Source organism: Megachile rotundata, chromosome 1 (assembly GCF_050947335.1).
Source record: "Megachile rotundata isolate GNS110a chromosome 1, iyMegRotu1, whole genome shotgun sequence".
Classification (NCBI taxonomy): Eukaryota; Metazoa; Arthropoda; class Insecta; order Hymenoptera; family Megachilidae; genus Megachile; species Megachile rotundata.
This window is the reverse complement of record NC_134983.1, coordinates 24,326,115-24,352,784: the sequence shown is the minus strand read 5'-3', so window position 1 is coordinate 24,352,784 and position 26,670 is coordinate 24,326,115. Positions and strand designations below refer to the sequence as shown.

General features: G+C 41.8%; 2 protein-coding genes across 11 annotated transcripts in view; both read right to left on the bottom strand.

Moving 5' to 3' along the window:
* The window catches only part of Btk29A (tyrosine-protein kinase Btk29A), a 120,587-nt gene that overhangs the window by 6,907 nt on the left and 87,010 nt on the right, over positions 1-26,670 (bottom strand). The window lies entirely within an intron of this gene.
* On the bottom strand, positions 21,628-22,992 carry LOC100876155 (uncharacterized). The gene has a single exon (XM_003700378.3). It carries the CDS (start codon positions 22,913-22,915, stop codon positions 21,884-21,886), a length of 1,032 nt encoding a protein of 343 aa, XP_003700426.2. The 5' UTR covers positions 22,916-22,992; the 3' UTR covers positions 21,628-21,883.

Here is a 26,670-nt window from a genome sequence, read left to right as displayed (position 1 = left end):
TTCTTCTTCTTTCCTCCTATCTTTTTCGAATCTTCTTTCCTACGTTTTTTACCCCCTTTTCATTCTCCTTATTCTTTCGCTTCATTTTTCCCGCTATTATTCTTATTTCGATGCAACAATTTTTCCATTGTTGATCCATGTAATTTACAAATTTATAAACTTTAAAGTTTGAAAAGTTAGACATTTTATTGTTATAAATTTATTTGTAAAAAGTAATGCCACGCGTACCGCATGAAACGCGTAAAATGAAAAGCTAGACGATGCGAAAAAAATTGGTATAGCTTGTTAAAGCCAGCAAAAAACTGGCTCGTTTCTTCCATAAATATGGTTAAAATCGTTGAAGTAAAGGTAGAAGGTTTGCTGCATTAATCGGAAAGATCGATGAACCGCGATTCAGCGATACTTTTTCTTCGTGCTCGCCCCTTGACTGGGAAACAAACAGAAGAATTAAACACGGCCGATAGAATCGTCGAGGTAATTGTTCGTTCGACCGACGAAAACGTTCGCTAGAAAACGCAAAGTTCATCCTATCGACATAGAAGAAGGGAACAGGTGACCTGTTTCTGTAGTTCTATACACGATACGACATATATCTATGTATATGTGACTGAGAGAGCATACGCGAATACATTATTACTTGCTCGTTACCGTGCTCCAAATGTTTGACGTCCTGTTTCCATTTTTCAACTACAGAGAGCTCTCCTTCCGAATACAACTGTGCCCATTCGAATGCGCCGCAAACGCAAAAATATCGTCTTACCAATTAAATATTTCATGCGCTCTTTAATAAACGTTTCGTTGATCCTTCTGCCGATCTGTGTCACCCTCCTTTCTATTATATTCCGGCCACGTTAACGTTAACGTTTCGAAATTATAAAATTTCAATGTTACGAAATTTCGAAATTCCCAAGTACGCAATAATCCGATTTGCGATCGAGCATTATATCGATACGGGTCGCTATAGCTCTTAGAGGAAAATGCGCCAGCCACACGGTGATTTTCTCGAAAAGTTGCACAGACAGAATTTTAGCGCCTCCGCGGTTAAAAACTCGCGAGCACAGGATAATGGAGCGCTTAAACGGCACCCCACCTAAATATCATTATTCTTACAAAAATAAGCTACCGTCCTTCTACCTTGACATTTCAAAGGTACTCTATTGCTTCTTTTTCCGTGGAAAAATTTCATGCTCGTAGATCGTCGAGTTAGCTTTTAACGCGTCTGTAAATTGTTCTTTCTATCGAGTTCTTTTTTTACGAGTCTTTGCTATTACGCGGTATTTCAGTGGAACTTTCAACAAATTTCTCGCGGAAACTCATGCTCGTATTCTCGGCAACACGAGCGGAGCGTAACATTTTTCCTGATGAGAACAAAATAAAAAAGAGTAACACGGCTTATATTTTCGTGGAACTTTTTTAATTAAGAAATTACGCGAACCGTGCCATCGGTGTCACCGGTTTATCTAGAAAATTTGGATTTTTCATCGAGAAAAAAAAAGAAGAGTATTCCTCGTCGATCGACCCGCTCTCGACGAATGGGGAATTCTTAAATAAATAGAGAAAAAGGACACGTTCGTTTCGCTCGGGAACTAGGACACGATTCTCGCGCTAATTTACGAGCACCTTATTTCGTCGGTTTATTAATTGATCGCCGCGAACGCGTGAATTTTACCGAATATCAAAGATATCCACTGCCAGAGCTGATTCCAATTAACTTCAAGAAATTAATTACCGAAACGCGACCGATTAAGCGACCATGCGTTAAAACATGATCCACATAGTGTTTCAAAATTTAAAAAATTGGAAGACAAAAGTTGAAAAATCGAAATTTTCGAACATTTGAAAATTACTCGTTTGATCTCTTCGGTGCGTGTGCCTTGCACACCGGTGAGCACCTGACCTGCCCTTGGCTGTCCCAGTTGTTCGATAAATCACGCGACGCTGCTTTATCGCTAGCATTATGGTGGACAGGGACGAAATTCCGCGTTATCGATTCAAGTTTACCCTCGACTATCTATCCCGGCTGACCATCGACGCGTGTCCCTGTTCCCTTTTCGTCCCTGGATCTCTATTGTGGAACCACGAAACTCAGAAATACCTCAATCTATCCTAAAGTTCGTTCCGTGGATGGTAGAGGATTGGAAAGTTGTCGATCGAAACCCGAAATCCGAATAGAGTCGTTCGTGATCGCAACGAAATCAGGATAAAATATTGTTCGGTAAAAAGCGACTTGCTTTTTCGCGGGTATCTGGGGCACACAAATTAACGTATAATGATCCGCAAAGTCGGATTTTAACGCGAAAGGCAGAAGATTTCCTTGAGGGAGTCGTTATTTCGAACCCAAGAACGAGACCTGGTCCCACCACTCTCGTATCCGTTTTTTCTGTTGGCCAACTTTAAGAAACAGAGACGAAAGAACTGGAAAGAATACGAAGATCCTCTTTGCCAAATATTCGAGAGATTTTAAAGAGTCTGCGCACGGCGCAAATAGCGCTTACTAAACGGAAAATATTATAACACGGTAGTAAAAGTATACCGTAAAGTTTCAGATTTTTCAATTCCATTTGCAGCAGATTTGAAAGAAAGCGGGTATTTTGTGGCAGCGTTGCGCATTGAAAGAAAAAAAAGAAAACGTCGAAACAAAAAGCTGTATCTCTCATCCGGTGATTTCACGATCAGGAATCGGAGGAGATGTTCGCAGTATATAGACCGTATCGTAGGAAAACATCGGAGCAAGATGATCGAGGGATTTGAAGGTATTAGTATTCGGTCGGCGAGGAACGAGCGAGTGCAGCAATTTTGGAGATGAAATTCCTCCGGCTGTGTAAGAGTTCGAGCGCGAGCAAACTTTAAATCAGGACATTGACTTCCGCGCGAAGACCTCCATTTCGTCTCCATTCTCTTACAATTGCGCTTAAATACTAGTCGGGATAGGTGTGTCCTTCCAGCGGACAAAATTGGATTTCAAAGGAGCCTGATTGCGCTCGGACGAGCACTATTAAAACAGAGACGCAAGAAAACGCGAAAAAAAAGGAAATTGCTCTGTCGCGCTCAACTTTCCTCGCGAATAATGCTTCTACCGGCTGATACGGATCTTATAAAATGTTTAGATTCGCTTTCGAGGAGCAGTTTTTCGAAAAATTCTAAAATTCCAAAGTCGCGCAAGTACGAAAACTTCAGCGGTGGCTAAGAAGTCACGCTTTCGCAATCTTTCAGGCTATCTGCATTCCGAGCGAAGAGGAAAAGCACCGGGATAACTTTGCAAAAACAATGCGAAGGTTTTTACAACGAACGTGGGTGGAAAAATAATGTTGTTTGCATTTATAAAACACGTGTCGTCCGTGAAAGGGAGAAAACAACAATTCACTGTAAATATTCGTACAAGGTCCGCAATATAAATTGTTGATAATGTAAATTCTGCTCCATACGCGATTATTGGACGGCTGAACGCGGGCTGGCACGGGAGGCAAACAGGAATTAAAATTTTATCGGGACAATTATACCGAATGCGAAATCCATTTGTACAAAAATTGGAGAGAAAGTTTTTCGAACAACGAATAATTTGGGAGGTAATTATTAAGTAATTAAACGCGTGGCGATATAACGCTCGAATAAAGCGTCTGATAAAACTGAAAAGTATTTTCCGAGACAAATCGAGGCGAACGAAAGCTATAAAACGAAAAAGAACCCTCGCATTACGTGCGCGTAACGGAAGAGAATCGGCGAGACGCGGTGGGTAGAGCGTTCGTAGAAATCTAGTTACATCTTGCAGCAACTTGAAATTCCCTATTGTCTAAGCGTGGTTGGTAATTAGCCGTTGCGGTGGATGTCTTTGCAGGAGGCGAGCTGCAACGCGTTTACCAGCGCGTTTTATGGCCGACTGCTCGTGCACAATGCGCGCCTGCGGCCACCGGTACATAATGTACTGGTTGGTACACGTGCACCAACCAACTAACGCAGTAGGGTTACGTAGAAACGCGGTAATTAATCGGTTTTTGTGTACTCGCCAACTTGGTAATATCGCGGCCTCCGGATTCGCCTTCGGCGATTCGCGATCCTGCCCGACTCTCCGATATCCTTTTTGAACGAACAACCCTCTAACCCTTGTCTAACCACGTTCGTTTAATCGCTGTCAGTAACCACTGTCGCTGATACAGAGAGAAATTATTAAGATTCGTCAGAGAATTCCGAATCCGAAACTACGCGAAAACAGGAATTACCAAAATTCCGCGTAGAAAATATCCATTAGTTTACTGCACGAATGCAGGAAACTTCTACCAACCCCTCGAGCGAGTAATTATGTACGGACAAAATTTGCTGCACGGTCGTTGATTAATTTGGGCGAAGTCATTATGTTCGTTAATGACTTCCTTATAATTTCGTAAAACGAAAGCTGTTTGTTCTATTAAGTTGAATTTTTTAAGAGAACTAGATGGAGAAAAGTGAAATTACTCGGTATCGATGTGTATACAGGTGGTACAGAGAGGATTAGTATTATTCGAGGTAAGTAGCAACGGATAGGAAGAAGATTTGTGTTGGCAGAAGAGCAGCGAACCGTACGGAGAGCTACTTGGAGCGAGTAGAAGTACACGGAGGCATTATAAATGTGCATTCGGGGTCACATAACGCGAGGCCAAATTACGTCCTGGAAGCGAACACTTGTCCTTCGCAGCATTCTCGAAGATCCAATTTAACTTTCAAACGCGAAATTTATTTTCACCGAGAAATTAGACCCGACTTCCCGTCCCGTGTGTCTTCCTCGTATACGATCATATAAGCCTATTCTTCGTTCGTCCTTTAATCGATTCAAAAATTATTTCATCGGTTTATCCTCGTAACAAATGATTAACGGTATCCATGAAAATTCATATCCGTTCAATTCGACGTAAAATTGCAACGACGTAACTACGAACAGAATGTCGATGCAAACGTTGCTACAAGAACATCTGCTGTATTATAATTCTACTTAGAGCGTTTAAGAATGTGGAAATTTTGAAGAGGGTCTCGTATATTTAGACACAGTTGATGTCACAGGTGCGGTAATATTAATCATTTACTAGAAAGAATGGGAGATCGTTGAAATTTAATAACGGTTCTAAGAGCGACGAAGAGTAGTGCGAGGTTGTTAATTAGTGGACGGATGTGTCGCTCATAGATCGTCCCAGCAGCTTGGTTACCAGCAATTTCAGTCGGAATATTTGAACAGGGCTAACGCTGTGAACTACCGTAGAATTTCGCTAGGATAGTCTAAATTGTCGGCATTTCCGTGAGATCAAGAATATAATCTGCGAGGATCTCGGATGAAATTTGAATCCACGATGAACCCGTTAATAACGCCGCTTCTCTTCGGCTTTAATTTCTCGATGTGCTTCTATGAACGAGAACGTTTCATTCTTAACACCGACCGACCATGTAATTGCTCCATTTTTCCTTCCGATTGCAGCTTTCTTGGGATCTCGCTAATTGTTTGCGCTTAAATGTAGCGGTCGAAAAAATTCGCCGATCGAACATTTGGTAATTTAAAAATGCTAAAAAAGGGCTTTTAATACGGACGTTGTATCACGTTTTTAAGATAAACGGTATTCGTCGACGCTTTCTTTCGTGAAAACAAAAACTTGCGCGAGTTTCTTCTCGACACGAACCACTGAAATAAATAGTACCCGTTTTCCATGAATACGAAAAAACTTGTAGAAACTTACACCAGGAATTTTTGATGGAATTTACGAAGTTGCCGTTCAAACTATTCTCATTTTTTCAAATATTCAACAAAGTTATCTTCGTGCTTGGAGAATTGATATTACGAAAGGGCAGAGGAAAAAAGGTCGCAGTATTTTCCCACAAGACAACGAGAGTTCAGAGGTCTCCTCTTGCTTTTCCGTCTTATTAGGATGAGTTGTAACAGATTCTAACGTAGCATTGTTACGTGATTTCGATAGCGGTGTACTTTGCTGTTCGCGTATCAACGAAGAATAATGCAACAAGGAATAATTGTCTTGTTACGTATATATCTCTGAATGCAACGTACCACGAAATGAATATTTTCCTGCTCGTCTATTGATTCGACGGAAAATTTTCATAACCATCAACGGCGATACGAGAATACTATGGATTTTAATAATTCCGTGCATGTCGACCGTGCTTTTGTTCGTTCGCTTCATGATTATTGGAAACAATTAGTTTTAATACTGACCGCGATTCTATAATAATATTGTAATTACATTCGATCGGAATAGTTACCGGGGAACAGATTTATGGCTGTAATCGAAGTTTCGCATTTTTTAAATACACGATTATTTCATTCTGTCTGAAAATAAACTGAATGTACTGTACTTAATTTTTTTCAATTTTAATAAATAAAAATAGATGAAACGATTATAGGGTGGATTTTTCGAACGGTTATTCTGAGGGCCAGAAAGAGATTCGAAGGATTTTCAAATTTAAGCTTCTCGTAAACGAAGTCGCGAATAAAAAAGTTTTGTTCTACATTTTGAACGCGTGGGAACATAGATAGCGAACTAGATAGGAAACTAGATAGCGATGTAACAGGCGTACAACTTGTAGAATACGACGATTAGGATACGTAGCGATTTAGTGGTTCTAGCACCGTAGGAAGTTCGCGTAAAATTTCACTCGATCACGGGTGTAATGCACGGTGATGGAACCGGAGTTCGGTACATTCGAAACTACTCGATCAGAATCGGAGCTGCTCAAGGTGTACCCAGCTACTTACATTGATCCCATCGCTAATGGACTGCGGTGTATCTCGTGATTCCTTCCTAATACATTAAGCAACCACGAACGCATCGAAGGTCGCTGGTGTAAATGCATCGGAGTTACCGACACAACAAGCCATTATACCGGTTGAATCGATTTCGCAACGTTCAATTACGTTCGCGGACCCTATCTCCGCTAGTCCTTTTTAGCTGTCGTTCGCATTCCCCGACAGGACGACGTTGTAATTTATCCGGGATATTTGATGAAACCGCTTAAAATCTTTTTAAACGGGGTTTAAATCATCCGAGGTTGAAATGCGCAATTTCCTACGGCGACTTCCCCTTGGCCAGGTTATCGGTGGTAGTCGGCTTAATCGGCGACCACTTTTTCCTTTCCGTCTGCCATTGTTCTTTCCGTCGCATTCACTCGAATGAATCCAACCCCGAGTTTCGTTTCGTGTTTTATTAATTTCTTTCCCCGCCAGACTATTCTCCAGTTACTTTATTCCCCCCTCCTCGTTCCCCTTTGTTCCTCGATTACACGATGCACGATATCCTTCTATTTAACATTCTTTTCAGGAGAACATTATTTCGAACGCTGTTGACAATCAAGGACCTACTTTCGAACGCGATTCATGAAAATTTCCAAAATTATTCCTCGAGATTTCGTGAAAAGTAACGTCGTTACTCTGTTCCAAATAACCTATGCTCGTAGCGCGATCTGAAAATTCCTATAGAAAGGGAGCGAGGTAACGGACAGTTTAATCAACATCGACGAAGAAAGTAGCTAACCAATGAAATTTCCCTGCTGGCTGTGAAACGGTCTGACTGCCAGCAAGGAAATTTCAGCGCGACGTTTAATAATAACGCGGCTGTGCCTTTAATCTGGATTGGTTCCAACTTCTTCGAATATTAAGCCGCACGAATAAAACACGAAATCGTCTTTCACTCGCGCGAAATTCGCGCCATCCTTGTCGTCGACTCTGTTTTTCTGTTCGCACGAACTTGCGCGCGTCAGAGAGATTAAAATTTTCCCGCCTTCCTTTCATACAACCTCACGAATCTCTACTACTTGCGCGCCGTTTCACCACGAACGAACAAATTGACGGACAGATTTTACGCGAATATTTCGTTCGGCTTAGTTCCGAAGGCTCGCGTCGTAAACACGTGTCTCGAAATGAACCGTGAAGTTGAGCCACCTCGCTTAAAGCGCGAATTAATAAAGGAAAAGTGATTAATCTTCTTCCTAATACGATTTTCTCCTGGATAGTCGTAGAATTTTGGGAGCAAAAGAACGAACGAAAATATCGAATTGTTTTTCCCGTTTCGAATCGAAGTTTACGGAAGATGTGCCGAGGTTAGATGCAAATTCGTGTAGGAAGAAGGATCGACAGCCGCCTGCCGTGCAATTTAATATTCAGTGAATCTGGAACTAATCCAGAGGGCCGAGTTCCGTGGCATTTTTGCAAAACGTGACACTGCAATTTCCTCCGTGGGCACGATGCCGAGTCTGTCCGCCTTATCCCGCTTTTCCTTTTTTTCCCACCCCCGAACACGAACAATCTTCCGTCCAATTCTTTTTCCACGGCTCGAGTTTCTCAAACGGTCTCTCCGAGTGTCTCCGGGTTATTCGATCGATCGGAGACGCATACATTAGTCGCGCCTCTTATCGAGATTACTGTAAGGGAACTTTTCAAACGAGCTGTGCACACTGAAAAATACAAATTTAATAGCACCGCTGCGTCGGAAAGGAACCTTCGATCACTCGTTCTCGATTGAAGAAGTACGTAAATTTCACAAATTTTTAAATCTTCAAATTGCCTAAATTTCTTATCTACATCCCAAACTTCCATATTACTAAACTGTGCAGTTATTATAAACAATAGTTTTTAAAGTTAAAATATTGACAGACGAAAGATAAACAGGAAGCAATCTATTGATCGCAGTGTATTTTTCTGTTATTTGGAGTCTATTTTTAAAGTATACCGCGACGAGGTACGCCGCCGACGACGTCACAAATTTAATTTAACTTTGATAATTAAAAAAGCAGGCAGTATGTACTAAAATTTCGAACTGAAAATATCGACGAACGAAAAGTAAATTGTAGGCAATTTGCCGGTTACAATTTTCGAGTTTCCAATAATTGCTGCCTCGCTAAATTCAATTTAGATAAGTAACTAAAAGAAGAAGATTCTACGTCAACATGAAACTTCGATTAAATTTGAAAAGTGAAGTTGACTGGTTCGATCATCTTTCGAACGGGCTGAAAGATAAACGTTGCAGAACATTAGTGTTGCTCGCAGTAATTAAACGCGGCTAATTAATTATAGCAATTAATGACGACAGCGGCACAAGGACCGTTATTTGGCTAATTGATTTGTTTCCAATACTCCGTTTAATGGGTCACGATTAAAGACGTTGCGGTATTAATTGCCATCAATATCCTCGACTCATCCGACGAACGCTTCTGAACGAGTTACAGCTATCCCTCGTTATCCACGGTCTCCAAATTTCTGTACTCGATTATTCTGAAAATTTTCGTACCGTTAAATTCCATAAACTTCGAAGTGTCCATAATTTAAAAATCGTGAAATTTCCAAGAATCGAATGAAAGCTAATTACGCGTTGTTCCGCGAAATCACAAGGCAACGAAAGGACGAAAATCAGTAGCGAAACAGTGTCTGACCACGTGATCAGAGAAACCACTAGTCTCCGTAATCAGACACAAGGGAAACAATGCCGGTAGAAAGTGTCAGGACAGAGGAACCCATGATTCCGCAATAAACAGTCGAGCCGCGTTAGAAACGCAGGAACGTTTTCGGGCGAGTCGCGGGGCAACGTGACGGGTTAAAGGGCAGACCGGAAGCATCGCAAACATTAGCACTGCTCTTGACATCGAGTGTCTAATAATATAGTATGAAATTGCGGTGCTTCGATGGCTCTAATTTCTGAAAGCGTTTGCGAATCCACTTCAAAGCCTTTGGTCTCGCATTTAGGCCGGAGTCGCGTTAACGAGACCAACCGGGAGCCGGTCGTTTGTGGAATTACTCCTTGCTGAACTGTTGCCTGGGCCAGACTGTCGAAACCAGATCTAATTCTTTGTTTACGCGATCACTGCCAACGTTCGCTTCGATTAACTTCGACCGCTTCTTTTTTCGGTGCGCGCCTTCTAGTCGAGTAGTCAACTGCATATATGGAGAGTACTTTTTATCAAGCGAAATTTTTCGCTAAAGTTTCATGGGGGTCGAAACAATAGGAGGTACACCGGTGGAGTCGTACGAGTAGAATATTATCGGTAATTAATATAAGGGTATAATGCGTTCAGATACAAAGCATGAAAAAGATAAAAGGCGATACGAGGTTGTTTCGCGAAGTATTTCCACGTCAAAAATGAAACACTGTATTTTGTTGCGATCCTCCGGAATATTCGGAATAAAAACCCTTGTAAATTTATTTTGTCGTTTTGAGTTCCTTCCGATACGTTCCGGCGGAATCGAGCGAAAACGGACACACTGTAGATGGCAGGAAACGCGTAAACGCGCCTCGCTGCAAACCTTAATGGCCCGGCAGTTTCCACCAATTACTCGTCCCTCTTTTCTTTTCTTCTTTGTCTTACCTTTTATTTCCGCGAAACGAGATAGAAAACACGACGGTCGCGAGACATCGGACGAGACCACTTAGAGACAAACGCAAGCAGCGAGGATACACGGCGGAATCCTGGCCGACGAAAAAGATTTAATTGCGGGGAAACAGAAGTAACTGGAGTGTACTAAAAGGCTTCCGAAACGGGCGTAACTACGCTAAATAAGCGCAGCGGATACGCGTATACACGGAGTGTTCCTTTTATTTTCTCTCATAAATCAGTCCCGACGATAAAAAAGCTCGAATAACTGTGTATTTCATCGAGAACAATGCGGGGTCGGAAATGAGAGGTTGGTTAAAGCGATCGGATCGATTAGCCGCCATATTGTGTCACGATCAAACGACGAATTTCTGTCGATAAACCATAATTGAATTTCTATTCAGCCGATATCGGTACGTTGCAACGAATCCGGCAGTTTTCACTTTTATAAACACCGAATTACAACATTTCCGGATCGATTATTGCTTCACGCGAATTACATTGCTAGTTGTACGCTGTATACTATACAGGACTTTCCATACAGTGCAGCGAGATGGGACAGGTTTTCTCGCGCATGCGAGTAGCATCGACAAGCGTTTATGCGATTTAATTAAAACCACGCAAAACATACTTTGAATGATCAAAATACACGATGATCAAAGTTATCTAAGATTTTCGAAACGCTTGTTACAACTTGTCGAAACCGATGTATCAGATTAATTGGTTGTTAGTCGATTAGTAACTACAACGATAACATTTTTACAAACTACTGGAAGAAAACACGAATCGTGTATTTTCGAATATGTTAACAGTGATACAGTTCGATAGTTGCTTATTTAAAAAATATTTAAATCGTAAAGTACCATGGTAAGGTGAGGACACTATCGAAGAAATCGAAATGTAACAATAATTTATTTTTCGAGACGACGGATTGTAAAAATTTCATTTTACTATTCCCATAGACGTTCACCGCAGAATAAACGGAGAACAGCCAAACTGTCGGTTGACCAAAGACGACGACTAGAATCTCATCGAGAGGACATCGGAGGATTTTAAGAGTTGAGCAAATTTGACGAACAGTTGGCCAAGTCCTCGTGTTGGTAATTCCTCCTTTGCTTCGCAAATGTTTACTTTGCCTACAAGTCCAATATACGTGGTTGCGCGGAACTTGCGGATCCTCTTTAAGCTAAGATTTCACACAAAAATAGTAATAAACACGATTCGACGAATATATAGAAGAGAATCGAGACGTCTCCGATGAGAAATTTTCATCGATAAGAACGTTCAAAAATTGAACGATTCCGTGGAAATTTTTCCACGAGAGTAGTCCTTTTTAAATTCCTCGATTCAACATTCACTGATCCAACAATCACTGATTCTACTTTCGGATCGAAGACATCTAATGAACTAGAATGACCCAGAAGAACGATCGACGTAAAAAAAGATACATGATTCCATTGCAATCGTGTTGGAGAAGTTTTCTTAATAACAGCAGCGGAGAAGACATTTGCGTTGGTACAGTCTGTACGTATATCAAGACCCCGTGTTCAAGTTTTGGGACGAATCGCGTATCAGGAGAAGATCCGCTCGATATTCTGTCATTCTAGGAACGAGTCCTCGGGGATCTGATCGGTTCAGCCGAAGCTCTAATACAAGGACCCAGATTGTTTCAACTCGGGAAACAGATTCGCGAACAAAGTGACCCGGTTGTGTGTCCAAGTTTAGCTTCCCGAAATTGGCCAGTCCGTGAAACGAGCCCCTTCGCGCTGCGGATATCCTGTAGACGTGGTCAAAGTTTGGATCGTTGAACCGAGCATGCCAAGATCGTGGATCCTCGGGGTCCTCGTGTCACCGAGTGACGTACACCGGAACATCGTCTTGATGCCAGATTACGTAGTCGTTCCTCTTCAGGCATGTCACCTCCTACTCCTCCTCGGAGGATACGGTTGACAAGGAACCTGCTGCAATCAACCGGAGAACAAGGAGCCTCTGCTGGCTCGATGCTAACTTTCTGGATCGAATAGTGGCTTCGATGGACCAACCCTGGCTATCATTATGCGATCGTAGGCCCAGTTTATGCATTATGCATTAACGGACCGTGTGCTATTCACGCAACGACGAACACGCTTTTGATCTCGAGGCTATTGTCGAAGACCCATGATAAGCAGGAAGCGGTAACTTCCACGCCAGCCTGTAATTGTCGAATTAACCGATCTCGGAACTGTTGCCGACATTTCTCGATACCTTTCGTCGCCGAACGGAAGTCTTTTATCGCGTACCAGACTTATCGGAAGTATTTACTGCTGTTTTACTCCGAAGACTGTTCAAATTTCGAATCAGGTTATATATTGGTAGATAAGGAAGAACTTTAATATCGCGAGCAGTTAAAATTTTATTGCGCTCAACGACAAAAGAACTTTGATAGAACTTTGAAGATTCGCTGTAGTTCCACTTTCGTAGAGAACGTATTCGCAATTTCGCACTTTGATAATTAACCCCTTGTTCTACGCGTTATTAAGTGTCACACTCGTGACGCTACATCGAAGTCATAAATGGATGATTTCGTGATGTACCTAGCATTTTAAAGAAAGAAAAGAGGGCAACCGGTTTAGATTATTATTTTATTTTGGCAGTTAAAAAACAGTTGGTAGTGTCCTCGCGATGGAATAAATTTGAAAGCACTTGAACACAAGTTCCATCGTTAGAGGTATTAACGAGGGATTCGAAGTACCTTAATCGTTTTACCAACCAGCGATTAATGCATTCTCGTTAAATCAGCTCATTTGGAGCACCCAGCGTGCACCTAATTTTACTAAATGCATCACGTTCTCGCGCAAATACATTTCTGCCTTCCGGTGTCCATTTGGTTCGGTTTGGTCGCTCGAAACCGAAACAGTATCGTATAATTTTATCGATATTTATTATTCAACCGCGATACACGGTGACGAGCGACGATCGCGAGAAATTAGAATACAACTAATGTTATCGCGAATACGATTAACGAGGCGTTATGATTTCGGAATCGTGAAAATCATCGATCGATTACATCGAATAATAAAAGGTACCTAAATAATGTCCATTCGTACGCCCAGAGTGTATTAATTATTATGCAATGTTAATTACGTATCGACAATCGAGGATTGGTCGAACGGATATTCGATTAAGTCGGGTAAAAATGTTGTTAATAACAGTACCGGTGCAACGGCGGTGACATTATCGAATTAACATAAATTATTATTAAATATGATTTTCGTTGTAACGAGGAATAAAAAGCGGGAAAACAAGCGTGTTTACGGAGAGGATTTCCGGTAGATTGGAAAAGTAATTTACTTGGAAGTCAACAACGATCGTAGGATCGAACAAAAATATTTTACCTTCATCCAACGGGTAGCTAATTATTTTGCAGCGGTACGCATCGTCGCAATATTTACACTCGTATTTATGTGTCGAGGCTTAACGTTGTTTTCGTTTTCCACCATTTACCGATTCGATTATCGATTCGATTTCGTGCACGCAATTTTGTCGAAACGTTTCGGCTTTGATTCTCTATAAGAGATAACAATGTCGCTGGTTACATCGACTAAAATTAATTTCAAGATTAATCGGTCGATTAACTTTATTTTTCCATTTAATAAACTTTATTTTCATTACGAATCGTGACATTAATTACCATCTACGGTAATTCAAAATGAACGTTAATTAGATTAAGTTTTCAAGTTTGCACTCGCATCGAACGAAAAGTTTCGACTATAATTATAGTTATATTACGAGTGATAACTAAAATTAAAATTAAAATTGTAATTAAAGTACGATGAAATTGTAATATGCCGTACAGCGAATCTCCGACGGTTACTTTTTATTTTAACCCAGTTAAATTCGATTTTACGTGGAAAGGTGAAAATGTAGTGGAACGAAGAAATCAGCCTGGCTTTCACAATGTAGACGCTAACGGCGAGCCTGCGTACGAAAATAGATTTCGATATACGGACTTGTTTCGCCTTTTTATCGCGCGAACACTCAACTTTCTAACGATTGCTATGTATTAATAATTCAATTGCCGTTGGTTCCCTTGCTTTCTTGTCAGTAGACCAAATCAGTTTTATATCCAGCTTCGCGCACAATTTCTACAATTTAATTAGAGGATTAACGAGAGAAATGACCTCGAACAGTAACTAAATATCGGGCTTTATCGATACGCTCGAAGAATGTCGTTCCAGGAAAATCTTGTCAGACTTCCTCCTCCATCCACCAACGTGTCGCGCAGATACGTTCCTGGGCCAAAATTAAAGCAATTACGAAATAATTGCAGGAAGAAAGTTTCGTTATCGAAACTGTCCCCGGAATTAATTTATTCGTCGATTAGAAGGATCTTCTTTTTTACGGTAGAATTTATAAAATTCTTTTTCTTATCGCGACGCGATCAACTTTGAAATTAAGCTAGCCACTCGAATTAAGTTTCTACCATAGATAATCGCGACACCGTTCCGTCTCTAATTTGCAAATCAGATTAGCCACTTAGAAGTAACAGCTTTTCCATTTTACCCGTAGAATACCACGGTGGCCACGAAAAGGCTGTTCGATGCTCGATATCCGATATCAACGCCGCTCTTGAATAAATTTTATAATTCGAAGCAGAATCACGGAAACGCTCCTGTTTTCAGCTACGAAATTGGAAAGTAATCGGTAAGAATGCGAAATTTTGATATCGTTCGACGATACCGCGCTTAAAATACGCTACGTGCAGAATATGCAGCGCATATTCGGTGAGAAGAGTATTCAGTGTGTGGCTCGTACAGCGTGGAAATATAACGAGAATTCACGGTACGATCTCTAAATCGGCATTACAGAAAGAATATTATTTCCGTATCGATAAACGTATCCTACTTTCGCGCGATAAAAGAAAATCAGAAAATCCATCGATCGCTCCGGTTTCCGAAGAAGAATGCATTTTGAAATTCATAAATTTGGTGAAATAACAACGTCAAAGAACGTCCGTCGCGATAAAGATGAAAGAGGTAGGTCGGATTCGCTTTCTGCTCGTCGAAAGACTTCTAAAGAGAAAGGGCGGCCCTGCCCTTATTTCCATCCGTGACAAGGGTAGCCGTAAATTACAGGCGAAAGAAATATTCGAAGGTGTCGTGGGTTGTCGCGGCACAGTATTAGAGCGTCGATCATAATGATCGATCGTCGAGGAAAAAGGGGGTCAACGAAGGTACGATCGCGCTTTATCCCGGTGCGGTTCGACATCATGGGTCGTTTGTCTTTTCGGGCATTACCATCGAAAGCCATCGGCCCTTTTCGATTTCCAACAACTCGTTTCCAACCGGTTGTCACTGTACTCGCGACACGGTAATAGACACACGAGACCCCACCTCTTCTCATTGTACCCGTGTAACTGTTTACCGAAACGATTCCGCGGCGAAACGACCGTCTGATGGCGTGTAATTTTGCGTATTGTTGGCTGATTAATTGAACGCGTTAATTAGGACACTTGGTCACGGGTAATTCTCGTGTTCTGTTGGTTGATTAAATTGAACGCGCGATAGTAGCGTACCGTAATACAAAGTGATCCAAGTTCTTTATTTGTCGTGAAACAACGCTGTTCGCAAGGTGCGAAGGTTCGCTCGTTTCAACGATGTTACTGGCAATTATCGATACGCTATCGGTATCTACGGATTTAAACCTCCAGACCCATTAACAGAAATCGCAAGGGTAAAAAGAAGGAGCTACGTATTAATACTCTCCAATTATTACTTCGACGGATTTTTTCACGAATCGTTTGCTATTAGCTCTGTTCGCTCTGTTGTTTCCCTACTTCGTTCTCCGAGAGATGAACGTTTTTAAAACGAATTTTCGAGGGAAGTAAACGGAAAAGTTTAATTACACGAAAGTACACGGCGAAAAAAGTTTTCGCGGTATCTTCGGTACCAGTGTTCTCGTAGGTGAACAGAACACAGAGAACCGGGAAGATAGGTTTCCGCGTTGAATGAAATCCTTCTAGCGTTACAGTTTCATCCGTAAAAAGAAAGTTCGGTACGAAAGCACGCGTGCTTAGCCGAGCAACACACGGATTCGCGATATTTCGGATTAACGGACGAAATATCGACATACATCGAATCGTGACACACTTCGGAAACTGAATGCAAAGTACAAAGCGTTTTACCCAGGAAATTGGAATATCGAAATATTGAAGATTCTCATCGAACACGGATAGAAACGTGGGTAATACACGGTGTTCCATTAATTGCTCGCCATCTTAATATATCTCTGTGCCAACGATGGAACGAAGATGCAAAGCGATGCTTCTTTGTATATTTTTCTTTGTCTTCGAAGTAAAAACAAACTCTTTGTGTACTTAAATGGGACACCGGTTGTAATGATCTCGGTTGCATCGACTCCGAAGTCTCGAATCATTGACGTTCATGTAATCTCGGAAGAAATTTTTGCCACTTCAAAACACACCCGTGGTCATAAATTTGCTTCGTCTTTAGTCAGCTTACTGTTCTGGACAATAGTACCGCTTTAGCATTCTTACGTAATACCGCAGAAAAAGGTAACCGTATTGTTCGCACGAGCAGACTAGCTAAAAAACGACCTTGAAATTTGGACCATGAGTGAAAGCAAAATGCATTAATACGAAGAGGAAAAATAAAACCATCGTGGGAAACATGCGACAAACAGATACAGACACGGCGACGCGATTAAATCGTAGCCTGTTTTCTATTCGTATTCAATCAGGTTCGAGCTCGTCGTTTCTAATATCAAGCAGATCGAATCGAGAGCAATGATATACGAGGACCTTCTACCCTCTCGATCTCCTACGACAATTACTTCATCTACTCGGTGTAAAGTAGGCGAGCTGTCATTAGCTATTATACAGCTAGCTATTTACGAGCGCGTTTATTCAGCTTTTTCAAACGTTCGGTCGTTTCTTGGTTTCCGATAATCGATAGTTCTTACGCGTCCGGTGTTGGTACGCGTTTTGTTAACGAGCATCACCCTTTGCTCGATGGAACATCAATTTCCCGAAACTGATGGAATATCGATATTCGCGTCAAGGATAATCGACTTGCCAGAATTCTATCCCTAAACTTAACAAATGGGACTCCCGTCGCGCCGGTGAATACAAATTCGCGACGAAAAAAGGTTCGAGAGAAGAAACTTTTAGGGTACGCTATTTAATTCGATGGTATCTTTTCACGGTTACAAGTACGCTAAAAAAGTTGATCTCGTATTCGTATTTTTTAATTAACTGTGAAATCATGGATTTCATCGACGACGACGCAATTTTAATCTTCCATTTTATGCTACTAAATTGAACGCGATACTACTTTGTAAGTAGTCGATGCTATCTTCGTGGATGTTACTTTTCGATACGCGAAGCTTCTACGATGCCGTAGAATCGAGCTCGAGACATTACAAAGTCGAAGTAGCGGAAAATTGTTCGCGTTGAATTGATTGCGCCTCTAATGGAATCGAATATAATCTTGTCAATGGGTTTCGTGATCCTTTCCCGCGTGCTCGGAGCAAAAAGAAAAGCTTCGTTCTTCGACGAAATAAGTCGCGTAGAACGAAAGTGTAAATAGCGAACGAATCGTCGAGCGAATTCATGGATTACTCTTTTTCTTTTTTTTGCTCGGTTGGGCGTTCGAGCGTCACGAACATCGTTTAAAACGAATAGATCGCGTTCGTGGAAAGACTCGTCGAGGTAATAATTGTGTAAAATCGCGGCGCTCTCGCGAGTAACAGAAGCTTTCGCGGCAAAAGAGCGATGCGACGCGTGACGATGCAAATAATGCGTATTGTTTTCGAGTGAGTCGCATTCAAAGGGTTAAATTGTAAATTGTCGAAGAGTAACCGAGGTCAGGACTGTCCTAAGCCATCTTGAATCCTCTCTAAACACTCTCTTATACAACTACGCGCAACGTTCATCAGACTCCATTCACCCGTACGATGGAAATTTCAACAAACCGCCGTTTTCTATTCACCCTTCTCTTCTTTCATCGATTCAGCTAGACAGAATAAACGTCTGTGAATCGTAATAACGTCGCAGAACGGCGAAGAAAAAGAGAGAGAAAGAAAGAAGTCGCGAATTATTCAAACAGACGACCGGGGCAACAGTTGCATATTCAGTGGTGACGGTTAAAGAAGAAGTTCGCTTTGCCTCGCTTTTTATATTATTCCCTGTTTCTGAAATGAATGTTCATCGTTGCACAAAGGAGACACGCCGGTTCAAATAAAAGCAACAGGGAAAAAAAAGAGAGAAACGGAATCGAGAAATAAAAGCCAGCTTTCGTTTCATGCTGTTTTCCCAGCTTTTTTTTTATTTTCTAATTTGCGGTGAGCCTCGACTTCTCGCAGCACGGTAACGCTTGCCCTTTTACATCCATCATCGTGTTACCTGCTAGGAAACCGGCGTGTATAAACCACCTACACGTATCCGTTGCAGAGATTGCGCCGTAATTTTTCACCTTTTATTGTCCGGCCACGTGGCTACGCTTCCGTAACATCTTACAAGATAATTCCGATAACTGGCCCTAACCGTACATACCCTCTAGTCCGAGCCAATTTTCAACGAAACTATACGAGTATCTTCTTTTTTCCGAACGATAACTTTCTCGCGTTTAATCGTCGCAGCGAATAATCGCATGCAGGGAACTTTTCGTCTTTCAAAAACTTTTCGATTTCGAAGTTCGAAGTCTTAACGGATTAACTAACGATTCTGCAGAAAAATCGCGGCAGCTTTGCTTTCACCGTTCTGACTCGTTGGCTGTAAATGGCAGCCGTGATCGAACACTAAATTGATACAAAAAGAACCTATAGACGAGTCTGGATGACTTAATTGGTCTGGCCGATTCTACGGCAAACGAAAGATCCGGGTTCAAATGTCGGTTCAACGATTTCTATCGGTCTATTCCTTTTTCTTCCTACAAATCGTTGATCTGGATGCTGTTTTAGAGTAACGAAAAAAGGATCTCTTTCACGGTATCGACACGATCCTCCAACGGCAGAAGTTCGATTTAATTGGCTCGACTTGACTGAATCCAGCTGCAACGATCGCCTCTAATAAATCGTAGAGTGCATGTAACAGTCGACTAAGCGGTTCAGAGACAACGCGGATAATGAAACCGTGTAACTATTATTTTCTCTGCTAACAAATTTTACTCGACCATTCCTTCACTGTTCTTGATAATCCAGGAATAGAACTCTAGTATCGCGTTCTTTTTATAGGCGAGAACAGATCATATTGTTTGACCGGTTTTACCTTTCTTTCGATTAAACGATGGGATTACGGTGCTAAAGTTTTGCTGTCGAAAAAGAAAACGCTCGACTACTTAACGTTCGCTAATATCGTTTACGGAGTTGCGAACAAACGAATGTTAAACAATTTAAAGCTCGATCGGGAGCATCGACGCCGCATTCACGCCTCGTTCTAACATAATTTTACGCTTTTCAAACGTTCTAATGCACGTCGATATTCGGAGTTCCAGTCACGTTTTAGAGCAGCGAATAACATTTGAATGCATCGCTCGCGAACCACCGCTGTAAATCAAGCTCAGAGTGTCCCCGGTGCTGGATACCGAGAGACTCGCACAAGTATCTGCTTTCCTGTAACAGCGTCTACAGGACGCTTCAAAAATATATAAATTACCATACAGCTTACGAATTTATAAATTTCCAAATTCCAACATTCTCCAGCTCCAAAACGTTCCAATCGCCAAAATTTTCGAGTTCCTAAATTTCATCGAAACATCATAATCGTACGAAGTTTCGCGATACGGAATATTTGCTATTTATCGATCAAAGGAAGATGGTAATACTCTAACCTCTTTAGCGTGGCGTTTTCGTAAAACCTTTGCATAGAATGGCGCCGTGCTTTGGTTAATCTTTGTTGCTGACGTTAGATAAATGCAAGTTTCTGTTATCGGTAAACAACGAGAGCGCGTATCTACAACGCGCGAGTCAGCCAACGTTATAAATGCACACGATGTTAGCCAGAAATAAATTGCAGAAAATGCTTTCATTGCATCTCGTTAGTTGTAAGCTTGTTCCATCGTCGATGTACAACTTTCCAATTTTAACTTCTCATTTCGTCTCGACGATATTTTCGCCCAATAACTCCGTACTAATTTTGAAAATGTAAGAAACGGTAAATAATTTAGAAATCTTTTTGGAACACGTTAGTCACCCACGCCATTTAAAGTTTTACAAAAATGCAATAAATTTTGATAGACCCGAAACGTTCGGCGATTATAATTAATAGAAACGTCGCGAGAACCGGAAAAGAAAAAGCACTCGTGGAATTAAAATCGAGACACAGTATTTAAAAACATAAAAGTTACAGATAAATTAAAATGCCAAGAGGAAAAAGTGAATCAAGTACGCGTTTGAAAGATTACACACTGACAGTCATTTCGTTAAACGAACTTCCGCGAGTAATAACCGTTCTACAAAAATAAAAGCGAAAGGAAAAATAAGAGCATGGCAGAAGGTTTGCAAAAGCAGAAGGTGTTTCGCGCGTTGAACAAGGAATGCTTAAGAGAACTTCAAAGGAACGCTGCCGTCTGATCTTCCTTACGCTGCTCTTTAGACTCAAAAACGCACGCGGAGTATCCAGGAAAGAAAAGGGAAGAAAAAATCATTTCAGGAAATCACACGCGCGCTGCTCTCTCTGCTTTCTCGCTCGAGGAATCGCGGTCAGAATTAAGAAACGATCTCACGGAAAGGAGAAAAAAGAAAAATTCGTATCCGAACGGTGAACGAGCTTTCTGCGACATGCCATCCTTAGAGCACGAGACTCGATATTTATTACAAGGACTCGCATCGAAGGCGTAACTGTTCGATCGGCACGAGTCACGGTGAAAGTGTAGCTTTAAATACTCGGCGTTAGACGTATAGATTCTCTCAAAACTGGAGGGTCAAATTTTAAATTTTCTTTTTCTTCGTTCTGCAAAGCGACGGCACAAAGCCGAGGAGTACCAAGATATAAAGTGCAACGATGCACAGTGCGTATAATAAAACGCTATGACTTAGAGCGTGAAGATTTAGAACGCAATGACACACGGAACGCTGATATACTGCAACGTGACGATTCAGAGCGCATTGATATAGAGCGTGTCGAGATAGAACACGACGATTTATAATTTGTGTCGAAACGCAAAGATGAAAAAACAATATACGGACGCGGACGAATGGCGACAACTTCCGAATCGTAAAACTTCGTTTAATTCTTAGCCTTCCATCCTACGTAGCTGATATCGAAATAACGGACAGTGGTGAATGAATCATAAAAAGTTTCGAATCGCATTTCGTTTAATTCGTAATCGTCCATCTAACAAAATTAGGAATCTTAAAGAATAAAACGGAATAGGTGATAAAATCTTGAAGCTTTGCTAGATTGCTCGTTCCATCTTCCTGCTGGATGCAGACGAAACGAAACGTATTTCACAAATAATTCAAACTTCCAGAGGATTCACGATTGTTTGTCGCGACTGTACATTCTCTCGTGTTCGCTCCACATCGAACACTCCTATAAGACATTACAATACCCTTACGTGTACAGCGTCGTCAAAGACGTCAGTCCAAAGTCCTTCCTATCGACTTTAGTCAACTTGTTATTCGCTAGATTCAGAGTCTTTAACGCGGATAGTCCAGTGAACGAACCCGGTTGCACGGTAGCGATCAAATTGTCGGACAGGTCGAGTTTCTTCAGATTCGTTAATCTGTTGAATATCCCTGCGTCGATCTTGGACAATCGATTCTTTCTCAGGTCCAGTTGCTCCAACTGTTCCAAGTCCGAGAAAGCTCCGAACTCGATGTTAGAAATCTGATTGGACTGTAGGTACAAAATCCTCAGTCCTATCAGGCCTTTGAAATCGTTCTTCGAAATGCTGCTCAGCCGATTTTGATCGAGGAACAGACCGTCCAATTTGGGAAGTCCTCGGAAGGTGCCAGCTTGAATGGCGGTCAGCTGATTGTTTTCCAAATGAAGACGACTCAGTTCCGGCATCTGACCGAAAGTGCCAGCCTCCACGTTCGCGATTTTGTTGTCGTTCAACCAGAGGAATAATAGAGACGACGACAACCCCGAGAAGGAGTTTTTGTCGATCGATTGGATGTCGTTGTGGCCCAGATACAACCACATCAGGTTCGATAGACCGGCGAACGAGTCTTTGGGTATATCGTTGATCTTGTTGAAGATGAGAGACAACGAGCGAAGTTGTCCAAGTTCGGCGAACAGATTCGGGGACAAAGGTAACGCGTTACTGTCCAGATCTAGTCGTTCCAACTTGTCCAGGCCGCGAAACGACTCGCGTTTGGCTACGGAGATCTTATTGCCCAGACCGAGACTCAGTCGGGTGGTGGTCAAGTTCTTGAAGGCGTTCTCTCGAATGGCCAACAGGTTCAGGTCGTGGATTTCGAGTCTGTCCTCGAACTCTCGCTGAGAGACGTCCACTAAGGTTCCTTTGCGATGGCACACCGAGTAACCGCTTATTTGTTGGCACGTTGCCCCATCCTCCGACCTTGCGATCGTCAGGGACAACAGGATGATCGATAGGCACGATACGTAGGATCGAGACATCTCGGAGGTCGAGCTTTCGCGTATGGTGCGCAACGATTAGCGGTAAGATCGCCACTGAGCGCTGCGCGGACAAATCGCGCTTGTTTATGCTTGCTAGCCGGTGCATCGCGTCGCGAGCGAATCATTGAACAGAGGTCGCAACCTATGACACGATTATCTGCCATCGAAGAATGCGCACGATTTCTTATTAAATAAAACTATAATATTACGAGAATGGCTTTCCACGACACGCTGGAATCGTAATTCTTTTGAACTCGACGAGAACTCGTCTTAACAATTTCAAGTGTGCTCGTTGAGCAGAGACAATATCGTACTTCGCTTTTCGACAATCTGGCCTCGGACCGGGTTAGATCAGATCGGAATTGATTTAAGCAAGAGGTTAGGCTACCTCAGCATGGTTAGATAAGGTTAGATCAGAATTAAGACGTTCAGTTAGGTCAAGGCTGTAGATTACGTTGACGTAAGATTAAATCAGAGTTAGATTAAATTAGGGTCAGTATTAGGTTACATCGTCGACAGATTAGGTCAGCGATCAGGAGCCCTGAGTGCTTTCCGGCATCCGCGCGTGTGCTGATCGCTCTTAACGCCGGCTTTCTCACTTTCGACAACCTGAGCTTTATTTCTGCTACTACTAGGCTTTTGTTTTTGCCGATTTCCAGCCCTATTAGTAACGCGATATTTAAATGAAACGCGACAACGTACTTTGGACTTAAAGCATGGCCGTGAACTTGCATCGGGTTTCCCCGAGTCACCGCTGTCTCGCTCTTTTTTCTCCCTTCCTCCGCAACAACGACCTACTTTTCTCGTTGGCTATTCTCTAGGAACGCGTCTCGTGCTTTTCCAGGGTAATTAAGCGACGCGAAACAAGGCTAATTACTGCAGCGACCGTACAGAGTAACGTCGAACGTTCGAACCGTTCGATAAAGGAAGAATAGCGTCGGGAATAAATCAGTTTGAGGGAAAAAGCAAAGCGCGAGCGAGCGAAAGAGGATGGAGACACAGAGAAAAAAGAGGAAAGTTGAAATGACAGGAAAGGGTGCGAGGAGCGGAAGAACGTTTCCCGGTGGATGGAAACGAGGGTCGATACTTCCGAGAGAGAGAAATATCGCCAATAAATTTCCGCTTGTCGCCGATACGTAGAAGCTCGATCACGTGATATTTTCTTGACCTCTTGACGGTTTTTAATAAAGCTCTCCAAGTGGCAACAATTTTTTATTCCATTTCAAAAAAAGGGACCCATCGATTTCCAGTGGTTGCGACACCGTTCGGTTAATATCGAGCCGCGTTCCAATTCAACCGATGAATCGTTAATTGGCGAACGACGAATCGAGACGAGCTTAGATATTTTCTGTCGACGCGTTTGTCGCGACAATAATTGTACAAGATTTACGAGCTAACCACGATCGACACCGTAGTTTTTTTTTGCAAATATAACATATTCTATCAATTTGCAGCTTTCGAACGTTTTTAAATCTTAGTATTCAACGATAAATGATGCCTTAGGTGGGCTGAACCGTTAAAGAGATTGCAAGATTCCAGATATCAGTTTCCATCGATTAGTCTTCCAGGAATTACATTAAAAATTCGAGACTTATCACGTCCGTGACACCTTTCGAACGCGACGTCGGTTCTGTTGATTGCGATTTTCAAGGCCTGCTGCCCTCCCACTATGACACTTTCTAAGGTATCGGTGAAAACCTCGGAAGAGCGATTCGCCTCTCGCTCGCGAGCTCGTCGAACGATGTCCTACTCGCTCGCCTCGCTTCTAACTTAACAGCGTTTCGATCATACGAGTCGATTCGTTTTTCAAAACGAGCAACGTATTTTTTATCGCAGGTATTTTTCATCGCAACGTCGATCTAAAAAGAAATGAAAACGTTGAAAGCGGATCTTCTTCCTTTCACGTTCGTAAAAATTTGATGCGGAGAAAATATGAAACAGATTCACAGAGATAGAAGCGATAATGAATTGGCCGGCATTTATTGCAACGATAATTGAGAATCCATTCTGCTTGAAATATCTGCGTTCCTTTTTTTGGTTTACGGTTGATTGGAATAATTATAACGACTCGAATGGTGCTCGGTGTGTAGAGCGCTCATTAGTGCTCAACAGTCCGTAACATAATGACAAGGGTTCTCGATACGAGGATTTCTTGCATAGAATAATATTCCGTATAACTCGAGTCGCGATCGTCCGCTTGTTAAAATCGCTCGAATTTATACGAATTCATATGGAACAGCGCAATTAATTATTTATACGAACTCGTTAAGCATCAAATTTTCGAACTGTAAATTTTCAAATTATCGCAGATTTTTTTTTCAGACAACATCAAGTCGCTGTAATAAGCAATTAGTAGCTCATTCGCGTACTAATTCGATTTTTAAGTATCGTTACAAATAAGTTGGCGTATCTAGGCAGTGGAACAAATAATTCGATGGCACGTATCACGAAAGGCTCGTCCTTCGGACTGAATCGTTTGGATCTACTAGCAGGTATTTTGCAATCGAGTATACGGAAGTGTTACACGATCGTAACGCGTCCAGTGTTCTGTTCGAAAGGAACGCCTCTTCTTCTCGCGTACCATCGAACTTTCACTTTTTCCTTTGCCATAGTTTTCTCGCCACAGGCACTTGCCCTTGCGAGCAATAAAACGTCCAACTTCTCCTTTTTCCATCTTAATTCCTCTCGTTACGTTATTTCACCTTTCGGTTACGCGGCTTTTTCGGTTTTGCCAAAGATTTTTCAAATATTCGAAACGATACCGATTCAAAAAAAAAAAATAGAATGGTGGAAAAGCTGTTTGACGGTAAATTCGAACGAATATTACAAAGTACGATTCTTTTTCGGAGTATAAACGCGAAACGAGTGGATTTCGATTATAACGGTGTTAAACAGTTCAATTTATGTTACGCGCTTTAACGGTTGAAAGTTTGGAAGGTGGGTAATGAGCAGCCTCCAAACGCGAACAATATTTTGCAAGGCCGTATCGCGCGTATTCGCTCGTAATGTATACCCTCCGTGTTCAAAAATCCACGAATCGAACGCGAATGCTCGAGGCCGAAAGTTTCCGACAGCGCTTCTATTGTCCATGCGCAACGAGCCACCGAATGAATTTCAATTAACCGATCGAACACAAGAAAAACACCGATTTACGTTTCCTCGACAGACTGAAAATTCGAGAACGTTTCATAACGCTAGAGGGAGAAAAAAGAAAATTTTATGAGCACTAACGAGACTCGACTTTTCCAGACAAACAGACGAAATAAGAAAAAAAGTTAGGGTAACTAGAAGAGCTGTTTCATCGACTAAGATTTATTTAAAATACGAATACTACTTAAATCTGTACAACTTCGGCGCGAATAACGTAATTTACGCGTTGACGATAAAAACTTTTAGCTCTAATAACCGACGCGTTTAATATCGTATTTTTATGCGGAGCTCGATAGAGGATTTGTTAGGGAAAATAAACGCCAACCTTTCTATGCATACGTGTCTCTATGTATATACTTATAAAAAAGGACGAACTCTGCGGATCGTTTCCGTGAGAGTGGCTCTCTATAAAAGGGAAGGAACCATGAAGAACCATTTCTGCGTGGAACGTTTCTCTATGAAAGCGAAAGCTCACCGTGCTGGATCGTTTCTACCAGAGAACGTCCTTTTATAAAAAAAAGAAAAAAAAAAGAAATGGGAAAGAGAAGTGGCAGACCTACGCAAAGATCGCTTCTCTAACGCTATTTTTTCGTACAAAAGATAAA